Below are 27,386 nucleotides of genomic sequence, written 5' to 3'. Positions count from 1 at the left end.
TCAAAGTTTATTGCCCTCTAAAGCTAAAGGGCAGAGATTAAGAGGCAAGTAAAATGTAATGTTTGCTTTTAACAAAGCAGACTAATATGTTAAGTGTTAGGGTGGGATAGGAAAGAACTCAAGAACGGGCAAAAGTTTCCTCTTGGACTTTCTACATAAACATCTATTTTAGTTTTGGACTGTTCACCAGTGTGCTCCAGTGATGGAGAGGAGGAACTCTGCCCACCCATGAAAATTCCCAGACCTTATCCAGCTGCTCTAGAAAGGCAGCTTGTCCTTTGAGGTCCCTGGGGCCCCACAGGAGTAGAGAAGCACAGGGGAAGGGAATCCAATTTGACCCTCTCTAACGGGGTTCTTGAGTGACCTAAGCTGTTCAAATACCACCTAACAGTACAGACTCTAGCTAGAAAACATGGATACGTATCTGTCTTGAAAATGCTTGTAAGAAATCATGATATAATCTCACCATCTTGTGATCCTGAAAATTCTCAGCTCCCTCCAGCTGTCTTTCCAAATAAAATCTTAAATAATACAGTTTAAATCCTTTACTGGGTTCTGTAATCTCTTCAACCAAATAGACGGAAGTTGCTTTACATAACTTTCATTTCATGGGAAAATATGGGAAGGTATTTGATATTACCTAAGTAAGATCAGTGGGTAAACACCGTTTACCTCAAACCAAATGGTACTGCCTTCAGGGAATTGTCAGAAAGTCAAATGATATACCAAGAAAGCACATTTGTATAAGCAAAGCCCTTCGAGCACAGCTCAAACATGTTCTTTAAGAGGAGGCTCCAAGCCACTTGCTAGTAATTTCAAGTGTGAGGCAATAGAAGTCTTTCTTACTTTACAGTCCAAAGCTTCTGAAGAACTTCAAGCACAATTTTATAACAAAACATATACTGCTCCTAAACACACACATATGTGAAAAACAATGGAATGTTAATTGAATACCAATATCCACTTTCAGAAAAGACATTTGTACTTTTTAACCACAAAGTGCCTAAAAAGAGTGCCTTAACCTAAAAAGAAGTTAACGTTTAACCAAAAACTTCTTTAAAGCATCAGGAAGATAAACGATAATAATATAGTCTTTGGTCTAGAATTAGTTAACTGAACAGGGGGGAATCTGGCTCAACATCAGTCTCTCTATATCTTCATTGGATGAATCAAATTTAAACTTTTTTAAGATGCAGCCTCAGATCTCTTAGGCAACCCTCGTTCAAAGGAAATACTTCATATCATTGAACACAGCCTTAAAAAACCATGAAAAAGATTTAGGGGTAGCTGTTTGTTTCCATTATCCATATTCTCTCGACCCTTTAATGATTAGTATAACTATTACCTGTGATATTTATGCTTTCTTTTTTATGACATGCCAATGACTGATACTTTAGTGGCAAATAAATGTCCTAAAATTGCCATTCATAAATTTATGGAAAATAACTTTAGATATGTTACTTGAATAACATGACATTATGGACTAAGCATGTGTTTGGGCATTAGGAGACTTCAGTTTCAGATTTGGCTCTTACACTTGCTCTCTGATAAAACAAACTTCATTGCTCTGAACTTGAGGTACGTCATCAGTAATGTCAGAGCATAACTTATGTTTACCTCAAACAGTGAGAATTCAATGAAATTGTGTAGGTAAAAGAGCTTTACAAATTGCAATGTGCTATACAATGTATGTTACAATGTAATACTCATCTTTATATCGTTATCGTTCTTAAGAGAATTTATGTGGTGTGACTTACCTTTGTTTGGATCATTCCATGACGTTGTTCTCTCATTTGGCCCACTATATTCATGATGTTGAACTGTAACAGGATGACAGTAATTTTGTATTATTCAGACAGGGGGAGAACACAAAACCCCCAGATGCCTAAGGAGTACGCCATACTTCTTTCCAGTAAAAGATATCTCAAGATTTAACTAGCAAGTTCTCGTTTCCAGTCATAGGAACATGTACTATGTTTAACCTAGTCTAGTGGATAAGGAAGACTTGTTCAAATGGGTTTCCAGGAAAAAGCAGGAAGCAATCATTTATAATAAGAAATGTTCTCCAAAAGAAATAACAACAAATTTGCCCCTGTGTGTACTTTTCTGTTCTCCAAAGGGAGAACTTAAAGCAGCATTGTGATTCTGCAAGAGTCTGAAGCATAGGAACCTTTTCTGGCCACAACAGTAACACAGCTGTTTCTCATATAAAGAGCCCTCTCAGCTCAAATGGAGACCCTGAGCAGCAGTTGGCCCAGCCCCAGATTCTGCACCTGTGCGTGGAGAACACCCCTACCCAGCGTGGCCACTGAGCTGCTGCAGGTCTGCAAAAGGCTGTTGCTGGACCAACGTGAGCTAAGTCCAGAAACCGGTAATAAGTGTTTAGAAAATCTTCATGGCAATCTGACAGTGGTGCAGCGCCAAGCAGCCTCATCAGTGGAACAGGACACAGACCAGCTCAGGTGCTGTTCAACTGGCTTGAAAAGTCACATGTGGTGCAAGCTGAGGACCAGTCATGTGCAGTAAGACCACATGAAATTTAAGGTTTGTCAACTGTCAACTATCCTCCCAAAGCACATACAAATCAGAGAAATGTTAAGCGTTCCTTTATTTTTACCACTTTTTGTTACTATAACTTAAAATTTTAATTAATCCTTAAAATATTTTTATATTGAAATAACTATAGATACATAGTAAGTTGCAAAAAATGTACAGGGATACTGCGTATCTTTTCACCTAGTATTATACCACCCTATACAACTAGAATATATTGAAGCCAGGAAATTGACATTGGTATAATTTGCCAGCCTTTTCAGATTTTGCAGTTTTACATGCAATCATTCGTCAGCATAGACATACATGTATTAGTGTATACGAAGTTATCACATGTGAAGATTCATGTAACTGCAACCACAACCAAGATACATAACTATACCACCATAAGCCTTCCTCCTGTTATCTATTATAACTACCCACCCACTCCAATCCTCAACCCTTGGCAACCAGTAATCTGTTCTGAATCTCTACAGTTTTGTTATTTCAAGCAGATTACATAATCAGTTCAGTTCAGTTCAGTCACTCAGTCGTGTCCGACTCTTTGCGACCCCATCAATCGCAACACGCCAGGCCTCCCTGTCCATCACCAACTCCCGGAGTTCACTCAGACTCATGTCCATTGAGTCGGTGATGCCATCCAGCCATCTCATCCTCTGTCGTCCCCTTCTCCTCCTGTCCACAATCCCTCCCAGCATCAGAATCTTTTCCAACTCTTTGCATGAGGTGGCCAAAGTATTGGAGTGTCAGCTTCAGCATCAGTCCTTCCATAGAACACCCAGGACCGATCTCCTTTAGAAAGGACTGGTTGGATCTCCTTGCATCATGTAATATTCAACTTTTAGGAGACTTTTTGTCATTGCTAATTGCTTTGAGATTCATGCAACTTGAGTGTATCAATAGTTCATTCCTTTTTGTTACTAAATGGTATCCCACAGTATGGATGTGTTGAAGGACATTTAGGCTGTTTTCCAGTTTGGGGTGGTGATAAATAGATCTGCTATGAACACATACATACAGGTTTTTATGTGAACTGAAGTTTTCATTTCCATGGAATAAACACCCAGGAGTGTTACTGCTAGGATTATATGGTAAGATTAGTTTAGTTCTGCTTTTGTTTTGTTTTTTAAGAAATTTTAAAACTATTTTCCAGACTGGATACACCATTTCACGCTCACTCCTATAAGTGATGCATGCTGCTGCTGCTCACTGGTGTCTGGCTCTGAGACCCCATGGACTGTAGCCCCCCAGGCTCCTCTGTCCGCGGGATTTTCCAGGCAGGAATACTGGAGTGGGTTGCCACTGCTCCTCCAGGGGATCCTCCTGCCCCAAGGATCAGTCCCATGTCTCCTGCATTGGTAGGCAGGTTCTTCACCACTGAGCCACCTGGGAAGCATAAGCAACGTATAACTAATCCAGCTTTTTTCAAATCTTCACCAGCATTTGGTGCTGTCATTATTTTTCATATTGGCCTTTCTAATCAATATCTAGTGATATTTCATCACGGTTTTAATTTCGTTCTCTGGTTGTTGTTCAGTTGCCAAGCTGTGTCTGACTATTCTCAGTCCCATGGACTGCAGCACGCCAGGCTTCCCTGTCCCTCAGAATTTCCTGGAGTTTGCTCAAACTCATGTCTATTGAGTCAGTGATGCCATCCAACCATCTCATCCTCTGTCGACCTCTTCTTCTGCCTACAATCTTCTCCAGCAACAGGGTCTTTTCTAATGAGTCAGCTGTTCGCATCAGGTGGCCAAAGCATTGAGCTTCAACATCAGTCCTTCCAAAGAGTATTCAGGGTTGATTTCCTTTACCATTGACTGGTTTGAAATCTCCTTGGTTTCATTTACCTAAAGGCTACTGAGGCTGAGCCTCTTTACATGTGATTGTCACTGAAACATCCTTATCATTGAAATTCCATGCCTTTTGCCTATTTTCTAACTGAATTGCTTGCTTACTTATACGTTTTGAGGTCTTTACAAATTCTAGGTGTGAGACCTTTGTTGGACATGTGGTTTCAAACAGTTTCTCCAAGTCTGTAGCTTGTCTTTTCATCTACTTCATAGGGTCTTTCACATAACAAATGATCTTAATTTGCTTTCTCCCTGATATTAGTGATGGCAAGAATGTATGCTCTGACTACCTGTTTTCAATACAATGCTTGAAGTTCCAGGTAGCACAATAAGACCAGATAAAGAAATAAGAAACAAATGTATTGGGAAGGAAGAGATGTGTGTTCCTACTTGCAGCTGGAATGATCATCTATGTAGAAAATCTCAAAGAATCTAAAAACAGAACAAAACTGGGCAAAAAACCCTCTTAGAACCAATAAGTGAGTTCAACAAGATCACAGGATACAAGATCAACATGAAAAAATCAGCTGCACTTCTATATACATGTACATACAATGAACATGATAGTAAAAACACAATACCATTTACAGCTTGAAAGCAAATGAAATAAGATAAATCTAGCAAGACACGTACAGAAGCTGTATGATGAAAATAACAAAATGCTGATCAAAGAAATCAAAGAAGATCAAAGACGACCTAAGTAAGTTGGCATGCCACATTCATATTGGAAGATCCAACATAGTAAAATTCATCCTATCAAAATTCATCAAGCTTTTTTTTATTAACATCGAAAAGCTAATTTTAAAATTTATATTGAAAGGCACAGACTTATAATAGCTGAAACAACTTTGAAAGAGAAAGAATCACTCTCCCTGTATTAAAATTTCCTGTATAGCTACGGGAGTCCCAAGTGTGGAAATGGCAGAAGGAGAGATACGTAGATCAGGGAAACGGAATGCGGAACTAGAAAGAGGCCCCAAACAAACACTCAAAATCATTTCTGACAAAGGTGCAAAAGCAGTTCAGTGGAGGAAGAACAGCCTTTTCAACAAAGGAAACTTAACAGCTGGACATCTTTAGGCAAAAAAAAAAAAAAAAAAAGTGAACCTTGACCTAAACCTCGGCCCTTATAAAAACAATTAACTCAGAATGGACCACAGACTTAAAGATAAAGCATGAAACTACAGAACTTGAAGAAATGACACAGGGAAGATTCTTTAGGACCTAGGCAAAGTGAAGAGTTCTTAAACTTGACACCAAAAGAATGATCCATAAAGGGAAATACGATAAAAATCCAACTTCATTGAATTTAGAGTCCATTGTTTCTTGAAAGTCTGTTTTATAGTTTATATTTTAAGATTAGGCAAATTGTGGAAATAACTTTGTATTATTCATTTTTAACCTTAATTTACTGATAGCAAAAGAAGTGCCACTGGATTGTCATCTCAAGAAAAACGCAGCTTTCCTGCACATGGCCTTAGTGGCCAAAACAATAAAAATGGAAGGAACTGCAAGGAAATGAAGACCAAGAGAGTTGGTGTGAATTTTACCTAGAATTATGATTCCTCATATATTGAGTTTTAGAGCCATTATTGAGTTTGAATTGCTAAAACCACACTTGTATTAATCGCAAAGATGTTCTGGCTAACATAGCAAAGAAACAATTAAAATTTACTTGTCGCATACAGAACAAAAGAAATAGGCTCCAAGACAAAAGAATTATTTTAAAGAATACTAAATTTAAAAGCTCATGTTCAATATTTCACAGGAAACATAAATACTTTGCAGACTTACAAATCAGAGCTTTGAACGGCTAAGATTAAAAACACATAAACGACAACCAGACAATGGTGACAGACGTCATACTGAAAGTTTTTTACTGAAAATTTGGGGTGAAGGTGTGGCAGAAAAAGATAAAGTCCCACTTTCCTAACGAAATCACAGTGTGACAAATTCAGGGACTGGCTAGTGACGCAGAGCAGCACCAACTCACAAAACAAAAGCAGCAAAGCATTCAGCATCGCAACTTACTGAATAACAGGTACTGCTAACATGATGACTCAGTATATGTGTGATTCGAACATGAAGTGGTATGAAGAATTTTTCGTTTTCCGTTTTATTACTGGCAATCACAACTAACTAATTTTAAACAGCACAAAATTGCTCACAAATATGGTTTTTCCAGTAGTCATGTATGGATATGAAAGTTGGACCATAAAGAAAGCTGAGCACTGAAGAACTGATGCTTTTGAACTGTCATGTTGAAGAAGACTCTTGAGAGTCCCTTGGACTGCAGGGAGACCAAATCAGTCAATCCTAAAGAAAATCAGTCCTGAACATTCATTGGAAGGACTGATGCTGAAGCTGAAATTCCAATACTTTGGCCACCTGATGCGAAGAACTGACTCATTGCAAAAGACCCTGATGCTGGGAAAGACTGAAGGCAGGAGGAAAAGAGGACAGAGGATGAGATGGTTGGATGGCATCACCGACTCAATGGACATGAGTTTGAGCAGGCTCAGGGAGTTGGTGATGGACACGGAAGCCTGGCGTGCTGCAGTCCATAGGGTTGTAAAGAGTCAGACATGACTGAGCGACTGAACTGAACTAATTTTAAATGGCATGAAATTACAAAGTACTACATTGTCATCAAATGTAGTTTGGAGCTTGCTTTGTGTAGGATTATGTTCTGATCGTAGAACTGCAATGACAAGAAGGCAGTCTGAGATAGTTACATAGATTAAAGAATTTACCCCGAATCTGAGTCAGTTCTAGTGAGGTGGACGAACCTAGAGACTGGTACACAGAGTGAAATAAGTCGGGAAGAGGAAAACAAGTATCATGTGTTAACGCATATACGTGGAATCCAGAAAAATGGTACTGATAAACCTATTTGCAAAGCAGGAACAGAGACCCAGACACTGAGAACAGGCTTGTAGACACAGCGAAGGAAGGAGAGGTTGGGGCAAGCTGAGAGAGTAGCCCTGAAACATGTAAGTTACCATATGCAAAACAGACAGCTCCATGGGAAGTTGCTGTATAAGGCAGGGAGCTCAACTAGGTGCTCTGTGACCGCCTAGAGCGGTCTGGGGTGGTGGGTGGGAGAGAGGTTCCAGACGGAGGATATGTATGTATACTTATGACTGATTCATGTTGTTGTATGTCAGAAACCAATACAACATTGTAAAGCAACTATCCTCCAATTAAAATTTTTTAAAAACAGTCTTACTACCAAAAAAAAAAGCAAAACAAAAGCCAAAGAACCCCTTCCAGATGAACCAGACAGTGTGTTTAGTGATATGGTAAGTATTTTTGGATTTTGTGAAGGTTAATGTGTTAAATTTTGGACTATTCACTTCATTACATAATAATATGGTAACTGATATTTAACTGTTGCTGTATGCTGAAGATGGTTAGAGGGGAAAGTTCTATCAAGAATGTTTCAACTACAGAACAATCTCAGTTTTTCGTCAAGAGAAGAGCCAGCTTGTTCCCAGTGTTTTAAGGATTTTTAAGCAAGCTTATTTAAAAATAAAACTGACATCTGCAAACAATGAGAGTTTTACTTCTTCTTTTCCAATTTGGATTCCTTTTATTTCTTTTTCAGGGACTTCCCTGGTGGCTCAGATGGTAAAGTGTCTGTCTACAATGTGGGAGACCAGGGTTCAATCCCTGGTTTGGGAAGATCCCCTGGAGAAGGAAATGGCAATCCACTACAGTACTATCGCCTGGAAAATCCCACGGACAGAGGAGCCTGGTAGGGTATAGTCCATGGGGTCGCAAAGAGTTGAACACGACTGAGCGACTTCACTTTCACTGTTTCTTTTTCTGCTCTGATTGCTATGGCCAAAACTTCCAGAACTATGTTCAATAGTAGCAGTGAAAGTGGGCACCCTTGTCTTGTTCCTGGCTTTAGGGGAAATGCTTTCAATTTTTCACCATTGAGGATAATGTTTGCTGGGGGTTTGTCATATATAGCTTTTATTATGTTGAGGTATGTTCCTTCTATTCCTGCTTTCTGGAGAGTTTTTATCATAAATGCATGTTGAATTTTGTCAAAGGCCTTCTCTGCATCTATTGAGATAATCATATGGCTTTTATTTTTCAATTTGTTAATGTGGATAATTACATTGATTGATTTGCGGATATTGAAGAATCCTTGCATCCCTTGGATAAAGCCCACTTGGTCATGGTATATGATCTTTTTAACGTGTTGTTGGATTCTGATTGCTAGAATTTTGTTGAGGATTTTTGCATCTACATTCATCAGTGATATTGGCCTATAGTTTTCTTTTTGTGTGGCATCTTTGCCAGGTTTTGGTATTAGGGTGATGGTGGCCTCATAGAATGAGATTGGAAGTTTACCTTCCTCTGCAATTTTCTGGAAGAGTTTGAGTAGGATAGGTGTTAGCTCTTCTCTAAATTTTTGGTAGAATTCAGCTGTGAAGCCGTCTGGACCTGGGCTGGAGAGGGTGTGGAGAAAAGGGAACCCTCTTACACTGTTGGTGGGAATGCAAACTAGTACAGCCACTATGGAGAACGGTGTGGAGATTCCTTAAAAAACTGCAAATAGAACTCCTTATGACCCAGCAATCCCACTGCTGGGCATATACACCGAGGAAACCAGAAGTGAAAGAGACACGTGTACCCCAATGTTCATCGCAGCACTGTTTATCATAGCCAGGACATGGAAGCAACCTAGATGTCCATCAGCAGATGAATGGATAAGAAAGCTGTGGTATATATACACAATGGAGTATTACTCAGCCATTAAAAAGAATACATTTGAATCAGTTCTAATGAGGTGGATGAAACTGGAGCTGATTATACAGAGTGAAGTAAGCCAGAAAGAAAAACACCAATACAGTATCCTAACACATATATATGGAATTTAGGAAGATGGTAATGATAACCCTGCATGCAAGACAGCAAAAGAGACACAGATTATAGAACAGACTTTTGGACTCTGCGGGAGAGGGAGAGGGTGGGATGATATGGGAGAATGGCATTGAAATATGTATGCTATCATGTAAGAAACGATTTGCCAGTCTATGTTTGATACAGGATACAGGATGCTTGGGGCTGGTGCACGGGGATGATCCAGAGAGATGACATGGGGTGGGAGGGGGGAGGGGGGTTCAGGACTGGGAACTCATGTACACCCATGGTGGATTCATGTCAATGTATGGCAAAACCAATACAGTATTGTAAAGTAAAATAAAGTAAAAATAAAAATTTAAAAATAAATAAATAAAACTGACTATAAAATAACAGGAAAAAGAAATAAATCATTATATTTTCTCAGATCTTCATACCCTTTAGAGTTATAATTGATAGCCTAATCTTAAAGTGTCAGTCACATATGGCTGAGAAGCAGCTTGCAGCATGGAAGACTCTCTGCGTGAGCTCCACACACACACACACACACACACACACACTGGTCTGCATCCTGCTTACCAAGACCAGCCCACTGCCATGCTCTTGGATGTCTCAAATATGTCAAACTGCTTTGAAAGTTTCTAAATGCTTACTCTCAATTTCAGAAAACTTATCTCTCTGCAACTAACAAACAGTCACAGATTGGTGCTGGTCCAAGACCATACTTTGAGTAGCTCTGGTGAACAAAATTTCTGAAAAGAGTAGAGACGGGCATCAGTAAGGATGCTGGACATCTCAAGCCTCTATGGAAAGCCAATAAGGCAACAATGGATGCATTTCCTATCTCTGAACCATCAAATCTAAGCACCCTTAACTGTAAAATACATCACTATTTTACATACTGCTAAGAAAAACAGTTATTTAAGCTGACAGATGACTTATTATAAAGCACATTTTGAGTTTATAAAAGGCATAACGACAGGGGAAAGTGCTCCGTAGAAACATAAAATACAATATTTATAGTTTTTACAATTTCTATAAGTTATATAAAATAAGAACAAATATAAACAAATTAATTATGAAGAATATATAAAATAAAAATTATGCTAATGTATTTTCTGTTAAAAGGATAAAACAACATTAATTACAGGAACAGGTAACATCAGATTCATGCTACTGAAATTTTCAGCATTTTTTAGTATTTTTGTCATTTTTTTGACCACTGAGTTTAAATTCATTGTTTGTAATAAAACTCTCAGTTTGCTTTGGGAAACCATTACTTTTTTATTCTCAACCTTATAGCCTGGAGTAGTCCTGACTGACTTTCATGGACCAGTATCCCCCACAGTGGTTAGTTTAAGGGAAGGGTTATAACTGAACCAGAAACAGGGAAATGCTGGGAGATATTGGCTCACGCTTCTGAGAGGAAGAGACCACCTCTGTCCTTTAGAAATTCCCTGGAAGAGGCCATTTTTCTATCCCCGACATAATGCGACCTTAGGGTGTAAACACGTAGAATTTATGCAACCAATTTGTTGTCACAGGGGAGACCTGGTCAGTGTTGGGGTATAACTATGTATAGACTGAGAGAGCAGTGATTTAACATTTATGCTGATAATAAGATAACCGCAGAATTTGCCTATCAGGGCAAAAGCCTCCCAGCCCTTGTTGCCTTACAACTGAGCTGTGGACTTTCCTATTCCTTAGAGACAGGGTAAGAGGCACCACCCTCCCCAACCCAAGTGCCTGCTAAGTAAACAAATGTCCTCCCCTCCTCACTTCTGCAGCACAGGGAAGCAGTTCAGGAAAGGCAGGGCTTCTGCAGCACAAATCTAAAGTCATGTTCCCTAATTAATCAACTATAAAGGTAACAGTGCAATCACTACATGTCTAATTCTTGTGTCTATCTCTTAGCTGGTTCCAAATTTAGGAAGAAAGTAAAGAATTGTTAATGGTTGACTCAAACCCAGCAATATTATTATCCATATTTTATGTAAGAGAAAACTAGATTTCAGAGAAAATGAGCAGTTTGTACAAAGTCGCCAAAATCTAAAGTGTGGCAAACTAGCAGTCAGAGCCAGGGACCTCTCATTAGCTCTGAGGTCTACTTTTCCCTCAGCGTGCTCACATGCATGTATTTCTATTCATTAAAAACAGACACACTTTGGGCCTTCCCCAGTGATGCACTGGTTAAGAATCCATGTTTTCACTGCAAAGAGCACAGGTTTGAGCCCTGGTCAGGGAAGTAAGATCCTGCATGCTGTGCAGTGCAGCCAAAACCAGGCAGGCGCACAGCACTGCCATTCTTTAACAAGGCTCTAAAAGCTGTGCATGTGCAAGAAGCAAGAAAAGAGAGATGAGCTCGCATTCACTGTGTACTTCCTGCACTCCAGACGTTGTCTGAAGCCGTTCATTCGCATTATCTGTTTAGTTTAATCCTCAGAACCACCTCCAAGAACCTGCAGCAGCTAAGTCAGAAGCAGGTATCCAAAGCTGACACGCTTCCTATTGACTCAGTTGCTCTTGAAGGCCGAATATTAGTCTCCAGCTATGAGAAGACTGTTAAAAATACAGTGTTTACTAACAGCATCAGTTTATCTGCTTAATTCACACACTTACTGAAAAGTTATTTTCAATGGCACAGAATACAACATCCACACACAGGAACACCCCTGTCCGACCCACGCCTGCGCTGCAGTGAACAACGATGGGTCCTGTAAGGTGGCTCTTCCTCACATAACGAACATACTTTATAAAACCTTCTGCTGAAGTAGGAGTGCCATGGTCTGGCCAGTCGGTGAACTGCAAGTGTTTTACAAAGTGACTAGCTCCTGTCTGTGGGGGCGGGGTGGGGAGGGAGAAAGACAGGTAAGGGGAGAGAGAGAAGAGAGATTTATCAACTTCTTATATTAGAGATCTTCTTTTAATTTCTAATATGCCACAAATAGTGATAATAATGGCTATATGGTAAGACAGTAGTAAAAATAAGGCTGCTAAAGGTAACATGAGTTTAGGACTTGCTCTGTAGGAACAGTACTAAAGACTTCACACGCATTATCTCATTTAATCCTCACATCAGCCCTGGGGTGGCAGACACTGTGTTATCCTCATTTTACAGATGAAAAAGTAAGAATTTGAGTGACTGATAGATGTATGCTAGGTCAGGAGGCTCATACGTTTAGAGCTGGGGCAATAATGTAGTCCTTCCAAATTTAACGCTACCATCTGTCTTCTGCACCGTGAGAATGCAGAAGAAAGCAAACAAACCAGGAATCCAAACCAGAGTGGAAATGAGCTAACATGTTGGGAATAATATAGAAAAGCAATATATCTTGGTTTCAATATTATGATGTGCTGTGCTTGGTCACTCAGTCGTGTCCAACTCCTTGCGACTCCATGGACTGTAGCTTGCCAGGTTCCTTGGTCCATGGGGATTCTCCAGACAAGAATCCTAGAGTGGATTGCCATGCCCTCCTCCAGGGGATCTTCCCAACCCAGGGATATAACCGAGGTCTCCCGCATTGCAGGCGGATTCTTCACAGTCTGCGCCAGCAGAGAAGCCCAAATACGATACTAAGTTTAATTAAAACAGGTAGGTGCTGTCAAGTTGCTTAATCAGGGTTTGATGGGAAGCAACCTCCTCTGGCAACCAGGGCAGGGTGGTTAACGACAATGTGAGTAGACTTTGGTCCTTATTCTTTCGCTGAGCCCCCTGAAAGTGGAGTTATGGAACTCTCCCTGGGGTTGACAGGTAAGATGCTTTGAGTTTACCCATCATTCTTCCAGAGGGTTCACCCCTTCCCTAATGTGGAGCCCTCATTTTACTTCACCGGGCACTATTGTGGAAAATTCAGGAAGGATTTCTCACTCCTTCTCTATTTCTCCCTAATGCACCACTTTTTTTTTTCCTAAATTCCAAATAAAAATACCACTTTCTATGGTGTTAGAAAATAGAAAGACACAAGTTTGAATCATTGGTACACAAAATTGGATGAGGCAAATGACGCTTAAAAATCGTGTGAAGGAACCAAATTGAGGATAGGTCTCACTTCATCACATATTTCAGGAATTAAATCTTTCCTACACTGTTGACCACTGAGAATCTGCACAAAGGTGGGCATCACTGCTTTCCTGACCCAGTACCATGAGGCAGACTCTTCAAACGTCAGCCCCATGGTTTTGAGGTCTGGGAACATCAGCCCAAAGGCCACCATTCTGGACCCCCTTGCCAACTCCACAGGTGGACCTGAGCATTTGAATCTTCTCAGACAGATCACTCCTCTGGGCCTCCCACCTGACCTATATTCTCCAAGCATGCTCCCCTTCTCCTGCCATAGCGCATATCACATGCCATTTAGAGCTGGTGTCTTCCGTCCCCACTAGACTGTGAGTACTCTAAGAGCTGAGACTGTGTCTGCTTCCTGTCTCCAGCATCTGACACAGTACTTGGTTCACATCAGGGAATCAAGTGTTAGGAGAGTGAGGCATCAGGCAAATCCTTGGGTGTACAGAGCAAACACAGGTCCTCACACACAGCTAGCAAGCCCGACATCAGTGTTAAACATTATTATTATTATTGGCCTTCCTGGTCACACCACCGTGTACTGTGATCCTCATACTCCTCAATTCTATCTTTCTGTCTCTCTCCCGACTTTATCTTTTCAACATCCCCCTTCTCACTCAGACCCCCAGTTCAGTTCAGTCGCTCAGTTGTGTCTGACTCTTTGCCACCCCATGGACTGCAGCATGCCAGGCTTCCCTGCCCATCACCAACTCCTGAGCTTGCTCAAACTCATGTCCATTGAGTCGGTGATGCCATCCAACCATCTCATCCTCTGTCATCCCCTTCTCCTCCTGCCTTCAATCTTCCCCAGCATCAGGGTCTTTTGCAGTGAGTCAGTTCTTCGCATCAGGTGGCCAAAGGATTGGAATTTCAGCTTCAGCATCAGTCCTCCCAGTGAATATTCAGGACTGACTTCCTTTAGGATGGACTGGTGTGCTCCTCAGGCCCCCATGCTGCAGTACACTCTTGGAAGGCATCATCACTTCCCTAAAGGCTTCCTCTACTTCCTTGCCTTGCCTCCATGGGTACTGCACTTTGCAGTTCTCTCTAACCCAGGCCACCTGTTCTGTGCTCCAGGCACTACAGAGTCTAGAGACTAGCTGCACACTCCTTGCTGCCCAACACGGGTTCCAATTCATTAGTTCTTCTCCTTGCACAAAAACTCCCCTTCAAGTTTCACGCCTGTTAACTTTGTCTTCTCATCACTATCACCTTACCACAGATTCCGACGGCAAATTTGGGATCTCAACAGCCAGACAGACTCTCTAGCCTCACGTTTTTATTTCTCTCTCACAGAGGAGACCGTTCGTGTCTTCTAGTCCTCACAATGTGATTACTCCTTGGACTCACCATCACCTATAATGGCCAGTATCCAAAGCCCCCAGTTCTTAGATCCCAACATCATTTTCTGAGCAGAAGCTCTTACGCTGCCACTTGATCTGTGCGTCGCCTCCACCAATGTGGCTAGATGGAATTCTGCCCTTGCCGTCCTCTATTTCCGCCTGGCTGCTGATTCCATTCATCTCCCTAAGTTTAGACTTTATGACTGATTATCTAAATCATTCTCTTACCAAACTGTCAACTCCATTCACCCTTTGAATCTTGCCACACATCCTGAGCAACATCCCTCCCTGAATCAGTCCCATAATCTCTATTCAGGAATCCCATGGTTAGGAAAACAAATATCACATAGTTGCATATTTTATTGTTATTGCAAATTATGGGTTCCAACCTCAGCACCTTCAGCAACCTTTTCCTGATCATTGCCTGTGCTCCAACCAACTTCTTTGGTGATGATTCCAAATCTCATCACTCTTCAAGTTTCCAGTTTAACTCCCACCTCCTTCACTCCTATAGAACACATGTATTACCTACTTGCTAATCAAATCCACTTAGAGCAACGTAACACCACTTTCTCCTATAAATCATTCCTTTGCTATTTTCTGAGTCTGTTAGAGCAAGAAATGAATTGTTCTATGGATTATTCTAGACCAATACTTCCCAATCTTACTTTCTACAAGGATGCAAATGCTCTGTATCTGTGCTGCCCATATGGTGGTCACTAGTAATATGTCATTAAACACTAGAAGTATGGCTATTGCAAGTGAGGAGCTAAATTTGATATTTTATATGTTTAAATAACTTAAATCTAAAACAGTCAAATGTGGCCATCACATTGGACAGCATAATTTCTGAACACTCCTTATAAGTCACAAGTCATAAGTCATATAAAGTCTGCCAATTTTATCAGAAAAGCATCAAAGTCTTTGCTTTCTATTGAATTGCTAGTTGCCCTAAGTTGATCATATACCCTTCTTAGTAAAATTCTTCAATGTCTCCTAATTATCTTCACAATAAAGTTTGTGCTCCTTAGCTGAAATCCAAAACATTTCATGTTCCAGCTTTCTCTACTTATTTTCTCTGCTGCTGCTGCTGCTAAGTCGCTTCAGTCGTGTCCAACTCTGTGCGACCCCATAGACGGCAGCCCACCAGGCTCCCCCATCCCTGGGATTCTCCAGCCAAGAACACTGGCGTGGGTTGCCATTTCCTTCTCCAATGAGTGAAAGTGAAGTCGCTCAGTCGTGTCCGACTCTTAGCGACCCCATGGACTGCAGCCCACCAGGCTCCCCCATCCCTGGGATTCTCCAGCCAAGAACACTGACGTGGGTTGCCATTTCCTTCTCCAATGCATGAAAGTGGAAAGTGAAAGTGAAGTCGCTCAGTCGTGTCCGACTCTTAGCGACCCCATGGACTGCAGCCTTCCAGGCTCCTCCGCCCACAGGATTTTCCACGCAGGAGTATGGGAGTGGGTGCCGCTGCCTCCTCCGCTTATTTTCTACAGCCATCTCATCTCTCATTTCTCCCTGGCATTTGAACTTTTACATTCCAGAAACTCTTAACTACTTACATCTCTCTGTACATTTGCCCCATGCTATTTTATACCTTCATCATCTACGTACTATTTTCATTTTTCTCACTTGGGTAAATTCTCAATTCAGATGTCACCTCCTCTAGCAAATCTTCTGTCCAAACCAAAAGAGAACCTCCTTTCTGCACCCCATACACATCTCGATATTACCATCCACTGAGCGCAGTAACTTCAAGTACCAGTGAGCACACCGAACAGTTTGCTACCATGCCTAGCCCAGTGATTCTCAGCATGTCTCAAGGACTTCATCGTATCTGCCCCTCTCAGCAGAGGTAGCCAAAGTACACCCCAGGATTAGGTGCCTTCCAGTACTCTTTCTCAACTGCCTGACTCCCCTTTTCAGTCATTGCATCTCCCCAGTCAGAGTTTGGAGGCAGAAGAAGAAATGGCGCTGTCTTAGTTTCTGGTACCAGGGAGAAGTGAAAACAAGTTACTTTAAACAAGTGTCCCCAGCTGCGGCCCACCTTCCTCCTAACTTCCTATCCTGACATGCGTGCATATGTAAGGAAATATATATCTAACGCTGATTTTACTTTTTAACTTACAGACTTCTTGACAACTTGAAACATTCGAATGATGAAATACCGAAGTATCTGATAGTTCTCCAGGAAGATACGACAGCTATTCAATTCCAAAGGTTTCTTCATAGAAATAGGCCAGTAATGGTGGCATTTGGTAACTCCACCTTCTTTCTCTTTGGTTATCATGGCAATAACATTAGAGTTATTTTCCAAAACCATTTGCCAAAAGTCATCCGTGGTAGTTGGCAGTGGTCCTTGGGTAGCAATATAGTAATACTCTGCTCCAGAATTGGCTATTTTAATATAACTGGCATTGATGTAGTCCTTGTTTTCTCCGAGAGGAACACGTGTTGAATCATCTATTACAAAACCAGAAACATACAGTAAAGGAAAAGCAGGATATGCGATACACGCAGATTTCAGGAAACCATTTCACAAAAGTAGATCTATTTATCTCTTTGACTAATAGAAAAGATGGCATAGGAGTTTCTAGAAATATACAATTAGGGTAAGGTTTAAAAAAAAAATCAGTTTCTACTAAAAAGAGAAGAATGCCATCAGTATCCAGACACCTTGGGAGATTGCTGTTACATATGACCCAAGTAGGAACAGGCCAGGGGAGATATCTCCTAGCCTATAACTAGACCCAGCAGAGGAGGAGCCCTCTGAAGGAACGAGTGGATGACTGGCCTTCTCCTGCAAATCCAGAGAACCCGGAAGCTCAGAGCAGCAAAGGCCAGAAAGGAACAAATGTTTTTGGGAAAAGAAAAAAGACTGGGATAGTTTAGTAGATACAATTCTAGGATTATTAGAATTCTATCAACTCCCTGCACACAAAGTAGCCATCTTTTACGTCCATTCTCAGCTTTCACCTGGTGAAGTAGCATGCTCATCAAAGCAAAAGTATTGTGGCAAAAAGATGCTACAAAGGGGATTTGCTCAAAATATGGACTATTATTAACAAATATGAGAGGGGAAAAGCCAATTACGTGGCTCAGTGGCCCAGGAACTCTCTCTTCACTTTACATAGACATCTGGAGCTCTGGTTCCACAACTGCTCCCACAGAGAGAATAAAAAGTGGATCTTTCCCTGCCGTGCAGTGGTCTCACCAGTAGCTCGTCCCTAGTACTCAAGTCAGGAGGCCCACTCGTCTACCAAAAACACTATGACAAAGATCTCGGAACAGGGCTTACACCAGTTCTGACAGAACCTTTCTCAAATTCAAAAATAGCAAACACAAATCTCTCCTTGTAAGTATGAATAGACAAAACAATCACTATATATATAAAGATACCTAGTACTCCACAAAAGGATGCCATTCTGAGAAATCACAGCAAACGTCTTCCTTTCTTTAAGAGAAGAATACTTTAAAAATGCTTATTGGTATTTTAAATGAAATCTGAGCAAACATTATTTTATTATTTAAAAGGATGATATACATATATATGTCTGTTTATTGACATAAATTTGTTACATTATTAAATTACGAAGGAGGTAAAAGAGCATTACAGTGAGATCTTCCGTCATATAGATGTACATATACATATATATCATATATAAGAGCTTCTCTGGTAGCTCAGAAGTGAAGGACCTGCCTGCCACTGCAGGAGATAAGGGTTCGATTCCTGGCTGGGGAAGATTCCCTGGAGAAGGAGATGACAACCCCCTCCAGTATTCTTGCCTGAAAAATCCCCGGGGAGACTGGCAGGCTACCGGAAGTCCAAGGGCCACAAAGAGTCCGACGCGACAGCAGAACACAGCACAGCGTTTATCTAAACGCTAGTAGGGACTGTTTTATTGCCTAAATTTTTACAGTGAAGATGTACCATTTTGTAGTAGGAAGTAACTTTTTTATTGTCAAAGGGGGAATTTAATAAGTAAAAATTAAACAATCTAAAGTAATAAAAGCTTGCTTTCAAATAAAAACCACAATTTATCAATTAAAAATCCCTAAAGTGAGAAGAAAACAGGAAAACAAATTAGTGATTTAGAAAACAGCTTAAGGAATTGTCCCAGAACCAAAAAAATAAAAGATGAAAAAAAGGACAATAATTATTAAAACACTGAAGGATGCAGGACATACAAAGGGAATATAAAAAGGGGAAGGATTTCAGAAACAAACCATGGAACTCAGGCATAGCTCGGAGACCACACAGGTTTGGTTCCGGACCACCGCAACAAAGGGACTATCGCAATAAGAAAGCCACATGAGTTTTTTTGTCCCCTAGAGCGTATAAAAGTCATGTTCACACTACACTGTAGTCTAGTAAATGTGCAATAATAACATTGAAGTGAAGTGAAGTGAAGTCGCTCGGTCGTGTCTGACTGACTCTTTGCGATCCCATGGACAGTAGCCTGCACCAGGCTCCTCCATCCATGGATTTTCTAGACAAGAGTACTGGAGTGGGTTGCCATTTCCTTCTCCAGGGAATCTTCCCAACCCAGGGATCGAACCCAGGTCTCCCACATTGTAGACAGACACTTTACCGTCTGAGCCACCAGGGAAGTCCAATAATAACATTATGTTTGTATAAAACGAAGTACATATTTTAATTTTAAAAATACTCTACTGCTAAAAAAAAATGCTAACCATCATCTGAGCCTACAGCAAGTTAAATCTTTTTGCAATAGTAATGTCACAGATCACTGATAGTAGATCACTGTAACAGATACAACAATAATGAAAACGTTTGACACATTGCAGAAATTACCAAAACATGACACAGAGACATGAAGTGAAGAAATGCTGTTGGAAAAAGGGTGTTCAACACAGAGTTGTCACAAACTTTCAATCTATTAAAAAAACACAGTATCTGCAAAGTACAATAACGTGTAGCACTATAAAACCAGGCATGCTTGTGTTTAGCAGGAAAGAAATAGCTCTGGCAGCCAGAGGAGAAAGGTGGCGGTGGTTCAGTCTCAGCTCCCCTCAGAAACAGAATTTAGCGCAAGCATGCAAGCCATGCATCACCTCATCTGAACTTCAAAACAGTCCTTTGAAGAGTCATATTATTATCCATGCCTTTCAGATAAGGAATCTTTATTCAAAGCGCCTAAGTCATTTGTTCCATATTGTGCAGCAATTCTTCTAGACTCCATAATCTACAAATAATTCCATGATTTGCTGCCCTTCAAGGAAGACTCAAGTTTTCAGGTAGAAAGTCCTTACCAAATGCCACATGCCATTAATGAAGAGAGCCACTAAGACCTTGAGACCAGCAGAGCATAAGGTCACAGCGACAGGAAGCAAAAAGTGTGTTAGTGGATCGCCAGCGGTGACAGTGTGGAGAAGGCAGTGGCACCCACTCCAGTGCCCTTGCCTGGAAGCTCCCATGGACGGAGGAGCCGGGTGGGCTGCAGTCCATGGGGTCGCGAAGAGTCGGACACGACTGAGCGACTTCACTTTCACTTTTCACTTTCATGCATTGGAGAAGGAAATGGCAACCCACTCCAGTGTTCTTGCCTGGATAATCCCAGGGACGGGGGAGCCTGGTGGGCTGCCGTCTATAGGGTCGCACAGAGTTGGACACAACTGAAGCGACTTAGCAGCCGCAGCAGCAGCAGCAACAGTGAGGCTTCCCTGGTGGCTCAGACGGTAAAGAATCTGCCTGCAATGCAGGAAACAGGGATTCAATCCCTGAGGTGAGAAGATCCCCTGGAGAAGGGAATGGCTACCCACGTGACAGTCCATGGAATCACAAAGAGTCAGACACAACTGAGCGACTTTCACTTCCTGCTTTCACTTCAGAGGTGACAGTAACTGGGGCCACTCTCATCTCCATCCCTTGACTCCTGACTTCTGGCTGTGGCAGAAATAGCATCATGCATCGGACCCTAATTTGGAGCAAATATAACCTCTTGGCGAACACTGCTCCAACCCTGTGAGGTACTACCACCTAGCTGGCACTGTTACTGTGTCTACAAAAGGTCATTCCGTTGCTCTATCAAGCCAGCTGCCTCGGAATGATGAGGAGTGTGTCAAGACCAGTGAATTACATGATCTTGGGCCCACTGCCACAAATAATTTGCCTCTATGTGAGCTCCTTGGTCAGAAGCAAGGCTGTGTGGACTACCGTGTTGGTGGTAAGGCGTTCTTCAGGTCCACGGGTAGATTTGGTAGAAGTTTGTATGCGGGGAAGGCAAATCCATATTGTATCTGTTTTAGTATGCAAAAAAGCGTTGTTCCTTCCGTGACAGAAGCAATTCAATGTAATCAACCAGTCATCAGGTAGCTGGGGGGCCGATCATGCCTGGAAATGGTGTCATATTAGGGCCTCAGTGTTGGTCTCTGCTACTGGCAGATTGGGCGTTGGGAAATGGCCATAGCGAGGTCAGCCTGGTGAGGAGAAGTCCACGCTGATGAGTCCATGCACAGCCTCTATTCCTGCCAGCACGTCTACCTTATCCATTAATCCACTGGGAAATGACAGGAGTATTTGGAAAAGAGGCTGACTAGTATCCACAGAATAGGTCATCCTATCCACTGGATTGTTAAAACCTCTTCTTAAATCACCCTTCAATGAACGTTCACAAAAGACACAAATATATTCATGTTTCTGTCCTTTCAGAGAGATCTATACACACTTATCTCTTGCAGATTTCCTTGTGATCAACTTCCTAGTTATGTTTCTTCTAAGTCTCTGACAATCCAGCCAAACAACTGACTGCAGCCCATGAATTAATAAAGACTTGTACCTCTGGCCATTTCTGCTTCCAAGCAAAATGAACAACCAAGTACACTGCTTAAAGTTCCACCAACTGAGAGGATGCCCCTTCACCACTGTCTTTCAGGCATGCCCCAGAAAAGGCACTGTGGTGCAGCTGCTATCTACTTCTGGGTGGTGCCTGCACATCACACAGATCCATCTGTTCCCCGGGCCCTGTTTTCCTGTCCTTGGTCAACTGACCATAGGGAGGCGGTCATGAAGCCACAGGCGCAGGCTGGGAAAGGGAAGGTCATGCAGCAGAAGGCCACTTCATGTAACTTATTGGTGCCTTCAGAGCTTTTAGGGGAATTATTTCAGCAGCGACTGTGAGTAGATGGGAGTAGAGGCAGTGAAGAAGATGGAGACTGGCCGAGAGCGAGAGCAGGCTCGATCTAGGCTGGCGGCAGTGGCAATCAGGAGATGTGCGAGGATTCTTGCGGTATTAAGAAGGCAGAATTGAAAGGACTTTGTGACCACTTTGGATACTGCAGGTGACTCGGGTTCTCTGGCTTGAACAAATGAGTGGTTAAACTAAACAAGATACAGGATAAAGAAAAAGGTCATTTTGTAGGAAGAAAAATGGTCATTTAATTTGGGAAAATTTTTTTGACTTTGAAAGGAATGTGAGGCATAAAAATGAGATTTCCATCCTAAGAGTAAAATTGTGTTGCTTTCTTTCTGCTCTTTGGAAGGTCTTAGCCAGATGAATCTGTAACTGGGTGGGGAAGAGACTAGCCCCGGAAAGCAATGAGAAAGTCTTCGGCAACAATCAAAGGGAAGCCTCCTGTTGGAGGGTAGATTGGCAGCTTTCTTGTTCAGGACAAAGGATATAAATAGTACCATTGTATTTGTGTGTCTAAACAAAATGATCAGGGAAGGTGGTAAGGGTAGCAAAAGTGAAACATGTCTCAGGGTATTAAACTTTCTGTTTTAGATGCGACAATGCATACAATGTTTTAGAAGCAGTAATGCATAAGAACAGGGCTGAAGGACTTGGGAAAAGAATCCTGTGACAGTGAGTAGAAGATTTACCTGGGATAGAAGACTTGACCTTCTTCATGATCTAAGATAACCAAGAATGTGCCCAGGTCACACAGTGCTAGCTTCCAGAGTCTTCATCATGGTCACAGGTCAAAATGGCTAGTACTGAAAGCCATATAACCCAGTTCTTACCTTTTATCAAACGTAAATAGGAAAATAATTAAAACCATTGTTAGCTTACATGGAAGAATATCTCGATATCTATTTTTGTCTCTGTTGTGTAGTTCATTCCCAGAGTGGAAAACAGCAGGCAGATTCTTAACTTTCAAAGCCTTTAAAAGGTAAGAAATATAAGTAATATATTTACTATGACAGAAAAAAAAAGGAGAGAAAAAATATCTGTCTTTGTGTGGTGTTCATGATTCTCAAGTCCCTTTGTGACATATCCGGATATTAAATGTGCTCTATGGTAAGTAAAGAAGTCAGAACTCCACTAGAAAAGTCCCATATAAAATATCTCGGATTTGAGATGTGAATCCTATATAAAATATCTCAGATTTGAGATGTGAATCAATCAACAAGTTGCTTGATAAGGAAATGCTCAACTCTCCGGAGACACTTTTTCCCTTGAACTCCAAGATTTTTCCTTTTTCATTAAAAAAAAATTAGAAAGCCAATGCAGAACATTAACTTCTTAGGACCAACCCCTTAATCTCACTTTATAAATGAAAATAATAAACTAACAGAAACAAAAATATAAACTCTCACAATTTACTCCTTGCCCCATGAAGAAATTAGAGTTAGAACACTAAAGAATTCTTCTTTTCAAAAACCTTATTACCAACTGTGAATTCGACATTAAGTGAACATTCAGCATGTACTCATCACTGTTGCACATTCTTCAATACAAAGATGAATCTGAAAATGGCTTTACACTTAAGAAGTTACAGCAGCTAGAGAGGTGGCCAAGGGATCAGCGTAGAGACACACCAGCATAAAGGACAGCACTAGATTGTCCTGGAAGGCATGGGAAGGAAAGCTCCCAGAGGGAAAGCAGCACCTGAACTGAGCCTTCCCGAGGCTCAGAGGTTAGCAGCACAGAAAGCTGTGTGGGAAAGGAAAGGAGAGGTGAATGGGTATCACACCAGGTAGGAGAACAGTAATCAAGGCATGGACGTATACAGTCCTCTTTGGAAGACAATGAACAGTATGGTAACAACAGCACAGAACACATGAAGACAGAACACAAGGGACTGAAACTAACCAGGAAGGCCTTGCTTCACACTCAAAGGGGACTGATGCGCGTCCAGCCCTGCCCACACTCAAACGGGGCTGATGCGCGTCCAGCCCTGCCCACACTCAAAGGGGACTGATGCGTGTCCAGCCCGGCCCTATTTGAACGATTGCGGATAAAGCCTGAGGGTGCATACTTCTTAAAAACTCTTCAGTAGCTCTTGGGTAGCCAACTTGGCACTACCATAAGTTAATGCTGGCCACTACTGCAATGGAGAATGAGGATCCAGGTTTTAAGCCATAAGATAATATCAGGGTCACATATAGATCTTGGTTAAAACCAAAATATTTACCACAAATTCCTGGGTGATTTCATATTCTGATACTTTTTTTTGGTAAGTATTTTAAAATAATCCCCGATGGTTGACTGTTCCTGGTATTGAATATTAATGGTCGAACCACAGCTAACTGAACTAGCTCCTTTTCAGAAACAATTTCCACACCTATTTTTACAGTTTAATCTTGTACAAACCAATTCTAAAAGTAGTCTAGAAAAAGGCAACTGTAGAAAGAAGCAAAACAATTCTATAAATGAAGAGTAATGAGGGAAGATGAGTCTTAATTGATGGTAAAATATAATACAAAGCTAGGTTAATTTTAAAAGTTTGGTACATGAATAAACAAATCAATTTTAAAAACCACAAAAATAAAATATACGTGGTGCTTCAGTATATGAAAAAGTAGCATTTCACATCACTGAAGAGAAGTTGGGACAAGAGGATCATTGAACAACTGATTAGCTATAGGGTGTTGGATCCCTACCAAATATCTTATAACAAATTAATGCTAGCTGGATGAAAGATTTAGGCATTGAAAAAAATCACAAAATATTAGGGAAAAAAGCAAGAAATAATTGCTATGTTCCTAGAATGAAAGGGGAATCCCTAAAGGATAGAGAAAATCCTGAAGCCCCCCAAAGAAAGAATGACATTCAACCATTAAAAATTAGCTATTTCTTCACAGTAAATGTATATGCAAACACATGTAACACAAAAAACAAAGTGGCAAATTTTACCATACTTACAAAACACATACAAAAAGGATAATTTCTTCATTATATAAAGAGTTAATAATGGATAAGAAAAGGAATAAATAGAAAATCAGGCAAACAACTGGAATTAGTTCACTGAAAATAAATATGAAAGGCTTAAAAGCATATGGAAAGCTATCTGTTCTCAAATTAAGAAATGCCAATTAGAACATCAACAGAAAATCATCTGTCACTTAAAAGATGAGTAAAGGCCCAAAAATCTGACAGCACAAAATACTGGTTGTCTTTCCAGGAATTCGTTCTGAAGACTATGCATAGGAACGTGAATGAAGAGGGGCAATGTTTTTCATAATAACAACATCTGTAATAAACTAAATGTTCATCATAGAGGACTATTTAAAGAAAAAAAGTCTTCATTCATATAACTACCATGCAATACTTAAAAAGAATGAGATAGAACTATATATGCTCATAATATATTTGGGAATTATTTATTGGAATTCTTTATAAAAGGAAAGAGCAAAATAATAAAGTACATGTTAGCAATTTTTTTGAAAGTTTATATGACAGATTTAATAGTGGTATAGGGAATCAAGAGAGTAAAAGAGACTTTATCTGTTTTATAACATTTTATGTTATTTTATTCTTTTACTATGTACATCCAGTACTTTAGAAACAAATTTAATATTTAAAAATAAAAACAATATATTCAACCTGAAAAGAAAAGAACAGATATTCTCTGATTGAGAAGTAGAAAAATAAATCACATATAGACCTTGGTTAAAACCAAAATATTTACATTAAATTCCTGGGTGATTTCATCTTCTGATACTTTTTTTGTAAGTATTTTAAAATAATCCCTGATGGTTGATTGCTCCTGTGTATTGAATATTAATGGTCGAACCAGAGCTAACTGAGCTAGCTCCTTTTCAGAAACAATTTCCATACCTAAGAAAGAGAAAAATTCACATCTCTAAGTTACGTATATATGTGTGAAGGGAGATTTTATTTTTATTGTTTTCTTTTAAGTAAAGATCCAGCCATTTAAGAATTAATGAAATTTTATTTTTCCAGAGGTGAAGAGTCTATTATTACTTTTAATAATAAGGGTCCTTATTTTGGAAAAATCATGACTATACACCTTGAAATCACACAAAACCCACAATTCTTAGAAAAAACTACTGTGTTATAAATAGATATGATAGACGGAGAAGTGATCTGTTGTATAATGTGACTGAGCGTATATACTGACAATTATGCCAAGGCAAGCAAGGCAAGAGAACCAGAGATCAAACTGTCAACATCTGTTGGATCACAGAAAAAGCAAGGGAATTCCAGAAAACCATCTATTTTTGTTTCATTGTCTGTGCTAAATTCTCTGTGTGGATCACAACAAACTGTGGAAGATTCTTAAAGAGATGGGAATATCAGACCACCTTACCTGCCTCCTGAGAAACCTGTACGCAGATCAAGAAGCAACAATTAGAACCAGACATGGAACAACGGACTGGTTCCAAATTGGAAAAGGAGTACGTCAAGGCTGTATATTGTCACCTTGCTCATGTAACTTATATGCAGAGTACATCAGGCGAAATGCTGGGCTGGATGAAGCACAAGCTGGAATCAAGATTGCTGGGAGAAATATCAATAACCTCAGATATGCAGATGACACCAACCTAATGGCAGAAAGCAAAGAAGAACTAAAGAGCTGCTTGATGAAGGTGAAAGAGGAGAGTGAAAAGCTGGCTTAAAACTCAACATTCAAAAACGAGGATCATGGCATCTGGTCCCATCACTTCATGGCAAATAAATGGGAAAAAAACGGAAACAGCGACAGACTATTTTGGAGGGCTCCAAAAGCACTGCAGACAGTGATGGCAGCCATGAAATTAAAAGGTGCTTCTCCACAAACCGAGACAGCACATTATAAAGTAGAGACATTACTTTGGGGACAAAGAGACATTGCTTTTGCTGCTACAGTCAAAGTTAGGGTTTTCCAGTCGTCATGTACAGATATGAGAGTTGGACCATAAAGAAGGCTGTGAGCCAAAGAATTGATGCTTTTGAACTGTGGTGTTGGAGAAGACTTGAGACAACAAGGAGATCAAACCAGTCCATCCTAAAGGAAATCAGTCCTGAATATTCATTGGAAGGACTTATGCTGAAGTTGAAGCTCCAGTACTTTGGCCACCTGATGCAAAGAGCTGACTTATTGGAAAAGACGGTGATGCTGGGAAAGACTGAGGGCAGGAGGAGAAGGGGGCAATGGAGGATAAGATGGTTGGATGACATCACTGACTCAATGGATGTGAGTTTTAGCAAACTCTGGGAGATACAGAGGGTGTCCCTGGTGGCTCAAATGGTGAAGAATCTGTCTGCAGCGGGGAGATACAGAAGGACAGGGAAGCCTGGCATGCTGCAGTCTATGGGCTCACAGAGCGTCAGACACAACTGAGTGACTGGACAAAAACAAAACACATACAGGACATGGGTGGGAACAAGAAAGAACTTTTGTCCTCTCTGGGACCAAGCGTTTAGGAGCCCCTGGACCCTGGAGTCTGAGATGAGAGGATATACAGAGTCTGACACCCCTCTAACTAATTCTAAAACAGATCAAGCA

General features: G+C 40.8%; 1 protein-coding gene across 1 annotated transcript; it reads right to left on the bottom strand.

The window, feature by feature from the left end:
* On the bottom strand, positions 1–26,064 carry PTPN20 (protein tyrosine phosphatase, non-receptor type 20). The gene is made up of 6 exons (XM_013975687.2): positions 25,566–26,064; positions 22,724–22,814; positions 16,819–17,153; positions 11,901–12,116; positions 1,758–1,820; positions 1–908 (listed from the first exon to the last, which is right to left on the bottom strand). The coding sequence occupies exons 1-6, from the start codon at positions 25,710–25,712 to the stop codon at positions 843–845; spliced, it is 918 nt and encodes a 305-aa protein (XP_013831141.2). The 5' UTR covers positions 25,713–26,064; the 3' UTR covers positions 1–842.

This window comes from Capra hircus, chromosome 28, assembly GCF_001704415.2.
Source record: "Capra hircus breed San Clemente chromosome 28, ASM170441v1, whole genome shotgun sequence".
In the NCBI taxonomy this organism is placed as follows: domain Eukaryota; kingdom Metazoa; phylum Chordata; class Mammalia; order Artiodactyla; family Bovidae; genus Capra; species Capra hircus.
Note: the sequence above shows the minus strand (reverse complement) of the source record. Positions and strands in the feature narration are given on the sequence as shown.

Excerpts from the sequence above, each read along its gene's own strand:
- PTPN20 (XM_013975687.2), bottom strand. The coding sequence starts at position 25,712 with ATGGAAATTGTTTCTGAAAAGGAGCTAGCTCAGTTAGCTCTGGTTCGA. Across the intron at positions 17,154-22,723 it reads ATATCGAGATATTCTTCCAT|ATGATTCAACACGTGTTCCT; the intron begins GTAAGCTAACAA and ends GTTTTGTAATAG. Across the intron at positions 909-1,757 it reads ATGGAATGATCCAAACAAAG|GAGCAGTATATGTTTTGTTA; the intron begins GTAAGTCACACC and ends GTGTGTGTTTAG.